The 15,609-nt window shown below is 45.3% G+C and overlaps 3 protein-coding genes across 5 annotated transcripts in view; 2 read left to right on the forward strand and 1 right to left on the reverse strand.

The window, feature by feature from the left end:
* The first annotated feature begins 67 nt into the window (after positions 1-67).
* nipa2 (NIPA magnesium transporter 2) lies at positions 68-4,524 on the forward strand. 2 transcript variants are annotated; one of them, XM_077014722.1, is made up of 6 exons: positions 68-226; positions 1,224-1,454; positions 2,009-2,065; positions 2,219-2,309; positions 2,647-2,807; positions 3,219-4,524. In XM_077014722.1, exons 2-6 carry the CDS (start codon positions 1,316-1,318, stop codon positions 3,872-3,874), a joined length of 1,104 nt encoding a protein of 367 aa, XP_076870837.1. In that variant the 5' UTR covers positions 68-226; positions 1,224-1,315; the 3' UTR covers positions 3,875-4,524. The 2 variants fall into 2 exon arrangements, with proteins under 2 accessions (XP_076870837.1, XP_076870836.1); XM_077014721.1 differs by lacking the exon at positions 68-226 and adding an exon at positions 245-1,047.
* The window catches only part of cyfip1 (cytoplasmic FMR1 interacting protein 1), a 26,709-nt gene continuing 15,315 nt past the window's right edge, over positions 4,216-15,609 (reverse strand). The window contains exons 23-31 of one of the 2 annotated variants that reach the window (XM_077014719.1): positions 14,267-14,354; positions 11,116-11,259; positions 10,753-10,843; positions 10,225-10,355; positions 7,726-7,798; positions 7,405-7,499; positions 6,873-7,111; positions 6,540-6,687; positions 4,216-5,027 (exon numbers count right to left, since the gene is read on the reverse strand). In XM_077014719.1, coding sequence (XP_076870834.1) covers positions 4,863-5,027; positions 6,540-6,687; positions 6,873-7,111; positions 7,405-7,499; positions 7,726-7,798; positions 10,225-10,355; positions 10,753-10,843; positions 11,116-11,259; positions 14,267-14,354 — 1,174 coding nt within the window. In that variant the 3' untranslated portion in view covers positions 4,216-4,862. Of the gene's footprint in view, positions 5,028-5,969; positions 6,688-6,872; positions 7,112-7,404; positions 7,500-7,725; positions 7,799-10,224; positions 10,356-10,752; positions 10,844-11,115; positions 11,260-14,266; positions 14,355-15,609 lie in introns of both variants that reach the window. The other variant, XR_013132805.1, reaches the window with a different exon arrangement.
* On the forward strand, positions 12,640-13,719 carry fndc9 (fibronectin type III domain containing 9). The gene has a single exon (XM_077014728.1). The coding sequence runs from the start codon at positions 12,726-12,728 to the stop codon at positions 13,359-13,361; it is 636 nt and encodes a 211-aa protein (XP_076870843.1). The 5' UTR covers positions 12,640-12,725; the 3' UTR covers positions 13,362-13,719.

Consider the following 15,609-nt stretch of genomic DNA (forward strand, 5'->3'; position numbering starts at 1 on the left):
CCAAAGCAACGAAAGACAATGTTTACAAAATGCGTAATATATCGGACCTATCAGGCGAATCCCACTGCGCATGCGCAGACGGTCGCCCTTTCACCGTGTGGGTGGATTTGAAAGGTTAGCTAGCTAGCCGTTGTCCGTTCCTAGCTGCGACGAGCGGACTAAAACCTCAACGATGACACTTTTGCCTTCTGAGCTCTTTTCTTGTTGACAACTGGAAGACAAGCAGGTATTGTTTGGAGCTGATATTTCATGTAAAACCTCTGAAAAACATAAAGGCAGAGAGAGAGTTTCCCGTCCCTTAGCTAGCTAGCCGACAGGCTGAATAACTCTTGGGTTAAAGGACGGGTTAGCATGTAGCCAGCTAGCTAACTTACTATCAGACGGATCTCCCACTGAGCGAGCTAGCATCAGCACAGCTATAGTGATTAACACACGATTAAGAAGGTGATGAGTCGAGAAATGTTTATTAACCTGCAATGTCGTGAATGCCACTGCTCTGTTGGCTGCCTATTAAATATATCCCACTTGGGGCTAGCTAACTCGCTAATGTGGATCATGTATTTGCATGTCGGCCGGTGTATTTCTACCTGTTTACTCATCTCTCTTCTGGAACATGGTCTCGTAAAGATGCTTGTGTTTGATCACCTGAACTTGGAGATTAAACGTGCAGCTACCGACCTAACAAACAAACCTTGAGCCATCACCATCACGTCCCGGTGTTGGACAGTCCGGACGGGTTCGTTTCGCGAGTGTCTTGTGTTTAATTGTTTTTGAGGCGTTGAGGAGTGTGTGAGGTTGATTGTTTTTGAGGCGTTGAGGAGTGTGTGAGTTTGACTGCTGGCAGCGTGTCACGTCCATGTTGGTCGTGCTCCTCTAGTGTGTTAAACACGCTGTGTGTGGTGTGTGTGGAGACACTTCCTGGATCCCTCAGATCTCCGATCGCCTGTGCGCACCGTGCATGCTCTCTGACAGGGCGTCGTGCTTGATCTGACATGAACGACACACTAGAACATATCAAATGTGTGTGTGAGGCTTCTGCTAGAAATGGTAAGTGTGTGTGTGAGAGAGAGAGAGAGTGTGTGTGTGTGTGAGAGAGAGAGAGTGATTGTGAGTGTCGCACATTGCTTGCCAGTCAGCAAAGCGAATTGGTCGTAAACGGCATGATTATTATTTTGTTAAATGAAATTAAAACTTCTTCTCGCTCATATTTCTCGCATTTCCAGGCACCGTGTTTGGACGGGACTGCTACACAGGGGATTATCTCCAGTGTGTGGGCCTCAATGTGACGGACGCAACCTCCAGATCCAGCTACGCTATGGGGCAAGACCGAGGAAAATACGATTTTTACATCGGTCTTGGTTTGGCTATCAGCTCCAGTATATTCATTGGAGGAAGTTTTATACTTAAGAAAAAGGGACTTCTGCGACTCGCCAGGAAGGGCTCTATGAGAGCAGGTAACATTTATTTTGTTTGTATCGTCTGTGTGACACATTGTATGAAGTAATTCTGCTGCATTTTAAACACACCCGTTTTCTGTCAGGGAGGTTTAACTGGTCAAGTGTGTTTGAGGTATTTCATGAATCACTCCTTTGGCTTGTAGGTCATAGGTCCCTCGGAGGGTTCGGCTTATTTGTTAATTATATAATACAGTTCACACTTAATCACTTGTCCAGAATTTATTTTATGTTAGGAATCGAAAAATATTCAGTGTATTTCACAAGTTCATGGTGCCAAGATAGCAAGAGGAAATGTCTGTTGCGTTGTTACCTTTACTTAATAGTTCAGTGTCAACAAATGCGTAATCGACCTATAATCTTTCACCATTACACATTATAGACACTGCAGTTAACTTGCTAAAATGTTTTAATACATGACCGCTAGCTTCATTTATTAGGTTTTCAAGGTAATCTATGCATGATATGAGTTACCTCAGAAAGTGAATTAAAAAGACTTGTGTGCCATCTTGCATTTTAAGCAAGCTATGCATCATCACCTTTCCCCCCCATAGGTCAAGGTGGTCATGCATACCTAAAAGAATGGCTTTGGTGGGCTGGCTTATTATCAAGTAAGTGTCTATCATTTGTTTAGATTAGTTTTATTAACGTGCATCTTAATAATTTTCTAGTAGTAGTAAAGTCTGAAACACTAAGCAATCGTCTGTTAAGGTGACCTAAAAACTATTTTGTGGTAAAAGATTAAATTCATTCATTCTCTGCAGTGGGGGCTGGTGAAGCTGCCAACTTTGCTGCCTATGCCTTCGCTCCTGCCACGCTGGTTACTCCTCTTGGGGCTCTCAGCGTTCTTGTGAGGTATGGATCACCTTCACGGCCTGCTGTTAATATCATTCCACAGATGAATATGACTGAATGTTGAGATGAAATGAAGATGAAGTTCCCTAAAGCCATTGTCCTAAGATGCATTGTTAGCTTGTTGCATACAGATGAAACTGAAGCTGAGGAGAAAGTTTGTGTATATCGTTAAGTTAGAAGCCACTGCCTGGAGGGGTATCCAGCATGCGGCTTGATAAACTTGTACATAAAAAGTAGTGAGCAGAATCAATAGCTCCTTAACCCTTTTGCAACTTTATAACCTGTAGCTTTATACATGCTGATCTTCTAATGTATGATGTAATCCATGTTATTCCAGTGCGGTCCTTTCGTCTTACTTTCTGGTGGAGAGGTTAAACCTGCACGGCAAGCTGGGCTGTCTGCTCAGTATCCTGGGTTCCACCACCATGGTGATACACGCACCAAAGGAGGAGGAGATCGACAGCCTGGAAGACATGTCCAAGAAACTGGTGGACCCAGGTACACTATGGCTTAGTGCCTTTCTTCAAGTGTAGAGTGACAGCCTGACTAGAAAATCCTGACAACGTTCCATTTGACCCTACAGAAAGGCTTAGCCTTAACCTCATGCAAAATGTAGCCATCATTTGCATGTAGGGCTCTACTGAGGAAATTGTAATGGCATAAGAGTATAAAGCCTGGTTCTTGGAAAACAAGAACTTTATCACAATGTGGTACACAAAACATTGACTCCTACTGCACAAGAACCATATTTATATAAGACTTTTATATTTTATGTATTTTATATAAGCTGGGCAGCATTGTATAGACAGCAATATGAAAGAAAGCATCAGCGCTTATTTACTCCATTGTGATGTGAAGATACTGCTGTGTGGTCCTGTGTTTCTAATGTCCGTCATCATCTCTCCCCAGGCTTTGCGGTCTTTGCGACATTCGTCATCATCGTAGCTCTCATTTTCATCTTTGTGGTTAGCCCACGCCATGGTCAGACCAACATCCTGGTCTACATAACTATCTGCTCGGTGATTGGTGCCCTGTCTGTGTCTTGTGTAAAGGGCTTGGGCATCGCCATCAAAGAAGCCATCGCTGGCAAGCCAGTACTGGGAAACCCTTTGGCCTGGCTGCTGCTCCTGAGCCTGGTGGCTTGTGTTAGTACACAGATTAACTACCTGAACAAAGCACTGGACATCTTTAACACCTCGTTAGTCACTCCCATCTACTACGTGTTCTTCACCACGTCTGTGCTCACCTGCTCTGCCATATTGTTCAAAGAGTGGGAACACATGGGCTACGATGACATCATCGGTACACTGACTGGCTTTGTAACTATTATAGTGGGTATCTTCTTGCTGCATGCTTTTAAGGACGTCAACGTCAGTCTGGCTACGCTGGCCGTTTCCATCAGAAAGGAGGAACAGAATGGCCCTACGTCCAATGGTGTGGCAGGCCACAGCCACTGCTCTTATGAGCTACTGGACAATGAGATCACGGGGGACTCTGAGGACAGGGAGATGGGCTTGGGTTTTGACAGTGTCTCCAGAAGAAATGGAAGTACTACATCTTCCTAGGGCCAAAGAGGAACACAGCTGGATCAGTGAATCAGATATAGTAGTATTGTTCCGCTGTGTGGACATTCAACACCCCACGTGACCCACAACGAACACTGACAATCACACCGGCAGAAGTGACTGATGGACCAGCTGATTGTATGAAAGTGTTTTTTGTTTCTCCCTTTCTGCCTTACTTCCAGGGTTGGGCCGCAATTACAGTGTAAGGCTTTGTCTCAATCCTCATTCCTCTGATTTCCTTTCTGCCAACTCTAATGATCAGTTGCTTCCTTTTTAATAAAGCAAACCCCCCCTGTGAAGTATCTGATTAATGTATAGACATACTGAACTAACTACATCAGTCAGATGTGTTACATATTTATTGAATTAATCAGATTACAGTTATTCCAAAAAGCAAATGTTTAACAGGATTAAGAACCTCGTTATTAAACTTTATTTTAAGAATATAAGCCTCATGCATGCAGTCATTCCAACAAACAGGAAAGAACAAACCTCTCACCACAGCAAAATGTTTAAATAATCTCTCGTTAAAATTGTCTGCGCACTTCCCCCACCCTTGGCTATAACTTTCAATGAGTATAAAATGAGAAAATGAATAGCATTGTACTAGATGAGAGAGAAAGGTAAGTCATTCATTTAATAAGGCACATTTGTGTATACAAAAACAACAAAAAAAGATCATCACCTTGTACTGCCTCGGAAGGTAGTCTTAAAAACTGGGTCATAAGTCCAAAATCTCAGGGCTTGTCTTAGCAAAGATAGTCTTGCTCAATCATTACTGCTAATTTACTGGCTCCATGAACACTAGACAGAAAACAAATACTCCGATAAAGTGAAATGGTGAATGTGGCCCTAATAAAGGAACTGGTCAAGGTCCTTCACCATTCGCTGTACTGGTTTGTTGGTGATTTGCTACCACATATATAACCTCAAATAGCCTCGCTAAGGTACAATTGAATGTAGAACTGGTTAAAAGTCTAAGACGGTCTCAGTTGCTGGCCAGTGATTGGTGGATTGGAGGCTGGAAGCAGCGTACGTGCTCCACGGGCATGTTCTCTCCATCCCCAGACTTCAGGTACTTGTTCAGAATGGCAAAGATCTCGTCATTCAGAATCTGGAACTTTCGAATACGTTCGACCATCTTCTTCAATGGCTGAAAGGAAAAGAAGAGTGACTGGTTGAAGAGAAGAAGGACTGCTATGATCTGAGGAGTATGAGTAACACTGCCCATCGGGGCAGAACACACACATTAGTTATGAAGCTTCCCCATACACATGCACAGTTAGCAGGAACTCAAATGGCTTCCCCCAGGTTTTAAGCAGACATTTCCCCATAATGCAACAGGCCTTCCCTGTTTCTAAAATGAGGTCACTATGCTAATGTACAGTACTTGATTTTTTTTAGTCTATCTAAAGATCCTCTGCTGCAGGTATCTAGGTAGCAAGTACACTGATGCTGTAAAATGACTACAGTAGGCTGCCTGCCACCTCTGCAGTACTTTAGCACTTTAATGTACAAAAGGACAAATGTTGATTACATAAACAATTATTAAAGTGATTCACTGGTTCATTATGGTTTAAAACAACAAACTGTTTAACTGTAATTGAGCCTTTACGGAAAGCCGCTGCCCATTGAAACGTTATACTCCGGGATTAAAGTAACCCCACCTACTTATGGTGAAATCATGAACTTCCATGGCTGTTTGGGCTTTGCCCATATTAGTCACCCTACTGCTGTGTAGCAGGTAATGTGTCTTTCTGGTTAGATCATGAAAGTAATAAAGGTCTTTCATCACATATTTCAAAACTCTACACTCATCCCGTATATGGCCTGAATGGTAACAACCCTTATAGTATCAATAAAACACTTCACCATTCATTCCCAACAACCAGACTTCAATGAGGCCTCCTTGAGGAAACTCCTAGCTGTAAATGCTCCTAGCTGTAAATGCTCAAATCTATTAAGTTTTACAGATGTATATAAAGTCTCTTTCAGAGTTTAAAGCACTTTCAACCATATGATGTGGTAGCAAATGGCAGACAGCTAATATCTCTGTACACCGTTTCAGCTGTGAACAGCAGTTAGGATGACCTACCACACTCTTGATGATCTCATCTCTGTACACCGTTTCAGCTGTGAACAGCAGTTAGGATGACCTACCACACTCTTGATGATCTCATCTCTGTACACCGTTTCAGCTGTGAACAGTTAGGATGACCTACCACACTCTTGATGATCTCATCTCTGTACACCGTTTCAGCTGTGAACAGCAGTTAGGATGACCTACCACACTCTTGATGATCTCATCTCTGTACACCGTTTCAGCTGTGAACAGCAGTTAGGATGACCTACCACACTCTTGATGATCTCATCTCTGTACACCGTTTCAGCTGTGAACAGCAGTTAGGATGACCTACCACACTCTTGATGATCTCATCTCTGTACACCGTTTCAGCTGTGAACAGTTAGGATGACCTACCACACTCTTGATGATCTCATCTCTGTACACCGTTTCAGCTGTGAACAGTTAGGATGACCTACCACACTCTTGATGATCTCATCTCTGTACAACGTTTCAGCTGTGAACAGTTAGGATGACCTACCACACTCTTGATGATCTCATCTCTGTACACCGTTTCAGCTGTGAACAGTTAGGATGACCTACCACACTCTTGATGATCTCATCTTTGCCGTCGTGCTTCTGCACCTTGAGCAGATGATAGCTGAAGTCCAGGATGTCGAAGCGTCTCTGCTGGCCCAGTAGTGTGATGATCATACAGCCGGCCCAGTTCAGCCCGTCTCCAAAACACTGCCTGGACGGACACACACACACACACACACACACACACACACACACACAACTAGCATTTACAAAACTGAGCTGCTACTGTGTTTTCTGAGATGTTGTACCAATGTTGGTGTATTCAAAAACTAGGTTGGGCAGTCTGCAGTGCGGTTGGCCTAGTGAACAACATATAGACAGGGCTGAATCACTCACTCCACAGTGAACTCGTGCGCTCCCACGGGGATGCAATACACAAACTGCATGGCGCTCCACAGCCGATGGAACTCCACGCACTCGTCCACGTGCATCACGCCGTTGCTAGGTAACGGCCCGCGCCAGATGGCGTCGTCCAGGAAGGCGCGTATGCGGGTCAGGATGACCTCGAACATGGACAGGCCGCAACACAGCCTCTCTTTGGTCAGCAGGTCCCCCTCGCGAGCAATGGCAATTTGCTAATGGCCACAGCAAATGTTAAATAAGTTCAAAATAAATATAAATGAAAAATACCACTGCAATTCTTCAGCAATACTCAAAGTAAAACAATACGTTTAATTTCACAATTTCTTAAATCGTTAAATCTTAAATCTTAAATTCTCCTGGCATGAAAATCAAAGAAGTTGAGCCTCGTGACAGAACGTATGAAGATGCTGGGCGTGTTCATTAGTGGCGACAGGGAGGGGCGTGAGTAAGCAGTCTGAGGCGGAGTCTGAGGCGGAGTCTGGACAGTCAGCCGTCCCATACCCACCTGTGGAGTTCCAAGACGCTCAATTAAAGGCACCATATGCAGCGCTGTGTACTTGGCTTCCAAACGCTTCATCTTGGCGTCGAGACGCTCGCCCTCTGCACACAGGAAGAAGGTGTTTTGAGCCCCTGCGCTATTTCACAGATCTCTTAAGACGGCAAGTCAAATGCATCACATCCAGCCAACAAGTTCACACTGCTAGTTCACTCTTCTGTAGAGCAAGTGGCAAGTTAAGCCACCACCACAGTTTCACAACTAAATGTGTTTACCATGCAGTACCGGACACATGCACGTGTGTATATACACATATATGTTTTATCTTACCTTTGACATGAACTCTTGGCAGAATGTTCTGGAATGGTGCAGCATGCAAAAGGTCACACACCTCCTCCTGAGACTGCAGTGAAGATGGAAGGAAACTCCATTTAGAAACCATTTCAATAGAGCACAAACCATAGTGGTGTGTGGTTACACTGGCAAGGGCAAACAACAGAGTAAATACAACATGTGACTGGTGAGTGTGCATGCACATATCAACACTGATTTCAACACTGATAAACCTCGAGATTGAGTTTTGGCAGATATCTAGTCATAAAAGCTTTTTTAACTTTTAATATCAGAAAGCACAAATCCATTTTTCCATGTGCAGTGTAAGCATTAGAATGTGCTTGACCAGACTTTTGGACAGCATGCAGGCTTCAGGCCTCAACAAAGTCAAGCACACTTGTGCATTTATGATCAGCTCCCCTAGGTGGTGCTGTGCAGACACAAACATGACACGGGGTCTCAGCACATCTGAAAACCACTAGAAATGCTATGGGTATTCAGAACGATTCCATAAAGTAATTCAAGTGGAACAGAGAACAGGTGCAGAGTACAATAATCAGAAACAAGCACACCCGCAATTATGATCAGGGCTGAGGGCGGCAGTGAGAGCCCTTGAATCCTAAAATGAAATGAACTACGTGACCTGTGAATATTAAGTTGGCTCAAAAGGAACACATCTGTCTGTGAAAAGCTGAGCACTGCACTCTTATTTCTGCCTGCTGTTAAAATGTGCTAAATACAAGTGTGTTTTTTTTTTTTGCCATGAATCAGTAATTGGAATAAACTGTTTTGGTTGTGAGTTGCCAGAGTAAGAACAGATCTTAGAAGTTCCTTCCAATGTTTTGGAACAGAGAAGAGTGTTACTCTTCATTCCTCACAGCTTGAAGCGCTTTTGTTGAAGCGCTAAAGCAGCGATTAGTTATTTAATGCTTACATTTCAATGTGTGCCTGAAGTTATATGAGATAACTGACGATCCAAAAGTCAGAAAGACTTGGAGGTCTGCCTGCTGTTCTGTTCTAAACACTCACTTCCTGGGTGGCCTGCTTACTTCCTGGGAAGTGGGTGCATGGGTTTTTCAAACTGTAACCCAAGCATATATCAGCTGGCATTGTATTTCTGTCCTGTTTGCTTAACTTTTCCTTTCCATATTCCTTTTTGTTCCAGAGCTACAGTTTCACTTGTTTGAATGGTAAACAACCAGCTGTAAATGAAGATGACAACACTTGCAATAAGTGAGATGAATGCTTCTCTCTCCACATATCCACAAGCATCGTCAGTGATCCCCCTACTGAAACAGCAGGATAATGCTGGGCTCTTAGTGTCAGGTTCAGCTGCAATCTCAACAGTTCGAGGTCTAATGTCCTCCACTCACTATCAGTACTGACATTACTCACTGTCCTTTCACACTATCAGTACTGACATTACTCACTGTCCTTCCACACTATCAGTACTGACATTACTCACTGTCCTTTCACACTATCAGTACTGACATTACTCACTGTCCTTCCACACTATCAGTACTGACATTACTCACTGTCCTTCCACACTATCAGTACTGACATTACTCACTGTCCTTCCACACTATCAGTACTGACATTACTCACTGTCCTTCCACACTATCAGTACTGACATTACTCACTGTCCTTCCACACTATCAGTACTGACACACTTCTATTGACATCCATATGGTGCGTTCCGCTTCTCAAGGGAAATCTTTAAACAGAAAAACTCTACTGACGTGCCTCTTACTGAAGAGGAGTGTGAACAACACCACCATCTCAACAGCTGCAACATCACACCTGGTTAAAAACGAAACAGACCGACACTTGTGCATTAGCGCAGCAGCAGCGTCGAGCGGCCACAGCAGGTCTGATGTGATGGAGCACTGTGATGGTGCGTAAACGCCATCCGACCAACATCGACGTCTCTCCCTCCTCCGTTCACAGGGCCAGCAGATCCGACACGAGCACATGGGTCGGGAGACGCAGGAAGAACCACACGGCGTTAAAAATAAACCCAAAACCTAAACCTGGCAACACGAAGCACACGCACAGCTGGGCTTCCATGGCAACCCCAAGATCACGCAGGTAACCACATGTCCCCAAGATCACGCAGGTAACCACATGTGCCCAAGATCACGCAGGTAACCACATGTGCCCAAGATCACGCAGGTGGGACACAGAAACTGTAGACATCTTCAGACCGTCTGAGTGTGTGTGTGTGCATGCAGGCTGTGTATGTAAGTATATACATGTCCTGTTGCTTTTTTCTTTCAACAAATACAGTAAAGAGCACGCAGAGTGTCCCGATTCTACCGTTTGGCGAAGGTCTCGGTGCTCAGTAACAGAGACGGGCAGAATTCGGAGAGTAAAGATGGTAGCTTGTCAAGTCAAAGTCTCAAGGAGGGGGGTCAAGTCTCAAGGAGGGGGTCAAGTCTCGTAGGAGGGGGTCAAGTCTCGTAGGAGGGGGTCAAGTCTCGTAGGAGGGGGTCATACCAGGCTCTGCTCACTCAGCAGGCAGAAGAGAACAGCGTTGCCAACCTCCCTCAGGTTCTGGAAACACACAGTCTTCAACTCCGCATACTCCACGATGTCCTTCAGCTGGTGGTGGAAGAACTCCAGGATACCTACACCAGAACACACGCTCAGTGAGGACGCCCCTCCTGTACGTCAAAGCTTTCACTACTCAGTGGAACCCGTGAAGAAACAGTACGCCACAGGCTGTTGGTTTCAGACACAAATCACAACAGTAAGCATGTGCTAACATCAGACATAAGATCCGGTAGACACAGTCTGGGCTAAAATTATACCGAGGCCACCCGCCATGCACCAGATGAGGCAGCATACACCGAAACACACTCCTGTTCTACTTTTCTGTCTGATTGCTTCTGTCTGAAATGGATTCTTTCTGTCTGAAGACTAAAGCTAGAACCCAGGGAACTTTAAACTTCACAGGGACGGTGCTCCTGAGCCGAGCCCCAGGTGCCCAGTGGTTCCGAAGGCTGGCAGCACGCCTCCACCCACCTGGAGAGCCGTACTCGTGGCGAGGGAGGCGGCAGATCTTGGGCATGACCTCCATCAGGGTCTTCACATACTGCAGGATGGTTCCCTGCAGCTGCACCAGGGAGAAGAGAAGGTCAGTGCTCAGGAGATCAGATACAGAAAACCATGTAGTAGATGCACGTCATACATCCCACCAGAAATGAGACTAAAGTGACAAATGAAATCGGACGTAACAAAACGCAGTAAAGTGGAGTCATTTTCACCGGCATTCAAACCATGGCCTCCACACAAACCATGGCCTCCACACAAACCATGGCCTCCACACAAACCATGGCATCCACACATCACACTGGGGCATTCAACGCACATGCAGGCCACTCTTACCAGACTCTTGACAACTTTCAACAACTCCTCCATCACCACAGCAATCCCCTGGTATCCCAGCAGTCTGCATACAGCCTTTATGTGAGGTGGTCCCACGAAGTTGCGGTAAAAGCCGTATATACTACTGTAGGCCAGGTTCAAGGCCTGCATCGGTAAAAGAAAATGAGAGATTAGCTGAATTAAATTTGAATAAACGTATATGGCTTCATTGCACTCTAGCAAAACAAGGATTTAAGAATTCTCTTCAATTAACCACCTGTCCTCCACAACCGGAAACCTAGGAAAATACCGTCATTCTGTGTACTCTGGTCTAAAAACCTCCAGAGGTTATCGCAAAGAGGTCAAAGTCCCAACATGACAACAGACTAAGGTCAACAGACAACAATCAACAGAACAGCACGGACATACATCAGCATGTGTTCGGCTAACCAGTGAGTGAAACGGACAGGGAGGAAAAGTGACGCAAACCTTCTCTCCTCTCTCCCCCTCTCCTCCCTCCCTCCCTCCCCCTGTAGCTGTGAGCAGCGTGCTATGCTGAGCTCAAAACAGACCCTGCCACTGTGAGGTTTTATACACCCAAGTCATGCCACAGACAAACAGCTTCTGGTCAGCTTCTCTCCGACGTCTGGATGGTACCACCATCTCCACCACAGCCAGACGAGTCAGCCCCCAAGCCCACCTCGCTCCCAGCCCACCGGTCACGGAAGGACACCGGCTTTCACATTACATTTCACTCATTTGATTATTTACATTATGCACATAACTAGTCGTGCTTACAGTTCTAAGTTATCTTTTAAAGGCAGAGGGATAGCAGGGTAATTATTAGGAAGGGCTGCATGCAGTTTCTGTGTTTATGAATGTACACACGCTCAGAAAAATAGGATTAGGAAAACTGTCCCTGTACTGTGGGCTGTCTGCATGGACGCATGTATCCCTGCTGTGTGTTATTTTCAGTCAGTGCTGGTGTCACTGGGCTTGTTGTGCTAACACGCAGTAAAAACATTGTATCAAGTGGTCAGAGGTCCATTTCACTGCTTATGTTCCAGGGTCTTGAACTGTTATTTACTGTTTTTATCACAACGACCCTGTAAAATGTAGCAGATGACCTGTACTCCAAGGCCAACTGGGGTCACGATAGATTGGAGATTTTTTCATAACTTCAGAAATCCAAACGTAAATGCATGCTTGTGCTCAGACTAAAGACATGTTTAACGTAACTTCAAAACTGTGTATTTAATCACCTGGGCTTTATACAAATGAGGCTGGGGTACTCACGAGGCACAGTACTGACCATCACAATCACCATGGGTCACGGCTAGACAGTAATTCCTGTGATCCCCTGACTTGTACAGTGTCAATGTCATAGTCGAATTTCACTCAGAAATACACAGTGCTGGTGAAATTTAGTTTCCAAGTCGTAGGAACACCTGAACATATTCAGCTAAATTTGACATATGGAAACTCTGCACATTGATGATTCAGATCTCTGAACGCAGAATGTCCTTATTTGTTCTTTCAGCAGCATTACATGTAACATTACACAAGTCATCGTGCAACCTTCAAGTCCATGAGGCAGAACCACTGAATGCTGAGAAGCCTCTGAAAACATCATGGCCATTAACGTGCACAACATCACAGCCACCTCCGCCACTGTGGGCTGGCTCTCCATGCCGGGCTGCGTGGACACCTTCTACAGCGTGATGTACCATCCCGACTGGAACAGCCTTCTGATGGGCCACGCCCGCAAGAGCTTCATGCGAGAAGACAGGATCCCCGTGAGCCAGACCACCACCCGCCTGAGCGACCTCAGCCCGCAGACCTCCTACGTCCTCTGCGTGACGTGCCGGGCGGCCAACCCCAGCAGGGACCAGTGTCACCTCTTCACCACCCTGGGTGAGGACGCTCGGTTGGACGGGGAGCACGGTGAGCTAGCTATGGGAGTGTGGCTGGCCAGCACCATTCTGATGGTCGTGATCGCAGTGGTCCTGCTCTGGAGCTGTCTCCTCTCTATATACCCAACGAGGCATTCAGAGGGGGCACCACAGCCTGGTTCTGCCACCCTCAACCGAGCCCTGGAGCCCAAACGTGAGCGCATGGGAAAGGGGAGAGTGTGTCTGTGCACTACAGAGCACAGTGAGGAGGACTCCCAGCAGGCTACAGGGATCACCAACCCTCTTCACGCCAGGCGTGAAACAGGGCAGGTCAACGGGCAAAGCCACAAGCTAATGACACCTACGAAAAACTAAATGGTGGCCCTGAGTGAAATCATCAGTGTGCTCCAAACATCAGACTCCATGAAGATAATCATCGTTTTCACCAGGGCTACTAAAGTGTCATCATTTTAGCCATCTTAAGCTCACTGGCGTGCTTCAGGGAAAAATTGTTATAGCCAAAAAAAAAAGGGGGGAGATGATTCTGTAACCATGGTCACCTGAACGACACTGCAGCAAATATCCATTCAACATTAGGACACTGAAACGTTGAAATGTCTGAAACGTGTGTTTGGACATTATTTGTACATCGCACTTTTTCTTCCGTTTATAATTTACTTTGACAACTGCATTGAGGATTTATGTTCAATATGCAAAAATGCCATTAAAATCATCTTCTAAGAAACAAGACTGAAACAAGCCTGGAATGATCTTAGAAATCCATTTTCCCAATTACATGTTCCAGTTAGTGATCCCAATATAATCCATTAAGCATGAGTGCAGCACTAAAAGGAGCAATGACCTTTCTGCAAAATGCTGGGATTTCTGGAGGCTACCTACACTCAACTCCAAGAGTAAACCCTTTCATGAAACACTACCAAGACTTGAATGACTAGTTATTCTTCAGAAAAAAACAAGGAGCAGCTGACGTGTAGTAAATACACGTAGTTCAAGACTAGAGTAGTAAACAAGAGCAGTAAACACATGTAGCTCAACATGTAGTTGTACTTGAATTACATGCATCTCCTCCGTGTTATAACTTTAAAGCATTTCGTGACACTGAGGGGAAAAAAAGGCATTTACCACCTTGAGTGGGAGCTACTGTTATACTACTGTTATACTACTGTAAGGAAGGTCACCAATATGATGTTGGTAAGAGGTCTTAAGATATTAAAGGCACTACATTGTAAGCATGTGTATGTGGAGGGAAGCCCTCTCACCTTAGAGCCATAGAGGTACTGCGGCTGGGCGTTGGGTGGCTTGTCTCGCTGGAACTCTTGTGAGAAAGGCAGCACGGTACGAACAAACCTGTGGGGGGTTGGGGGGGTGATGGGGACAGGCAAGGAACAATGAGGGAATGACAGTTAGTTTCTGGAGATCTGAACAAAACAACTATGGTAGGTACCCCTCAAGACCAGAGAAGGCAAGAAAACAGGTGTGGGAAAACGAAAACAACTCTTCCCTTTACTCGTTACGTGTCCACCATCTTAAGAGCACTCAGAATATTTCTTTTAGTTCTTAGCCTGGACCTACTCCATCACAACCTGGGCTAAAAATAAACGCTGTGTTCTTCAGTAAGGTCAGACGGCAATTGAAATCACTCAGCCACAAAACAGAAGAAATACAGGGAGCTTTGGCTCTAGTGTGAAGCATTCTTGCATCAGTGCGCATGACTCTTTTATCCTGGCCTGACAACATTTGGTCAGAGGTAGTCTTACTCACATCGACAACAGCTCAGTACCATTCTGAACAATCCCTTCTGTCTGCCCATTGCATCATACGGTCAGTCTCTCTTTACTCGTACCTTTCATGAAATACATGTCTGGACTCTATCATACAATCTGTCCATCCTCTAACCGACATCAATAATTACTTCAATTATTTCCATCCCCAGTCTCTTCGCATTTTCTCTCCCTCCACGGGAGACGAGCTGCCTACTGTGCTCATTCCCAGGGACCTGAGGGTTTGTGTCAGAACAATAAAAGTGAGGAATGAAAAGGCGATGGCTTAGGAGAGGGCAGACACAAACACGGAGGACTCGTCTACTTAAGGGTAGCGGAGAAGACAAACACGAAGGACTCATCTACTTAAGGGTAGCGGAGAAGACACAAACACGGAGGACTCGTCTACTTAAGGGTAGCGGAGAAGACAAACACGAAGGACTCATCTACTTAAGGGTAGCGGAGAAGACACAAACACGAAGGACTCGTCTACTTAAGGGTAGCGGAGAAGATGCTAACGATCCCCAGTGGACCAGCAGGCCCAAAGAGCATGCAGGAGAACACTCAGGAGATCACGCAGGAGATCACACAGGTGAACACACAGAAGCCCCTCCTCCCATGACTTTAACAGGAGGTACGTCAGCTTCTCACACTTCTCAGTTCTTTTAAGTAACATCACTGTCATAAAATTCTTATCCCAGTTGATTTTGATGTGCATTTACACTGACTTTTCAGGACATGCATGTGTCTTGATTACAGTAGTTGTCATGACAATATAAACACTGTTGAACTAGAGGACGAGGCAGATGTGAGCACATATGAAGATTAGAAAATTACAGAGC

The sequence above is a fragment of the Brachyhypopomus gauderio genome, chromosome 8, assembly GCF_052324685.1.
Source record: "Brachyhypopomus gauderio isolate BG-103 chromosome 8, BGAUD_0.2, whole genome shotgun sequence".
Classification (NCBI taxonomy): domain Eukaryota; kingdom Metazoa; phylum Chordata; class Actinopteri; order Gymnotiformes; family Hypopomidae; genus Brachyhypopomus; species Brachyhypopomus gauderio.

What these genes read in the sequence shown, in the direction of transcription:
- fndc9 (XM_077014728.1), top strand. Translation starts at nt 12,726, where the DNA reads ATGGCCATTAACGTGCACAACATCACAGCCACCTCCGCCACTGTGGGC.
- nipa2 (XM_077014721.1), top strand. Translation starts at nt 993, where the DNA reads ATGAACGACACACTAGAACATATCAAATGTGTGTGTGAGGCTTCTGCT. An exon ending in TGAGGCTTCTGCTAGAAATG is followed by an intron (nt 1,048 to 1,223) that starts GTAAGTGTGTGT and finishes TCGCATTTCCAG; the next exon opens with GCACCGTGTTTGGACGGGAC. An exon ending in GAAGGGCTCTATGAGAGCAG is followed by an intron (nt 1,455 to 2,008) that starts GTAACATTTATT and finishes TCCCCCCCATAG; the next exon opens with GTCAAGGTGGTCATGCATAC.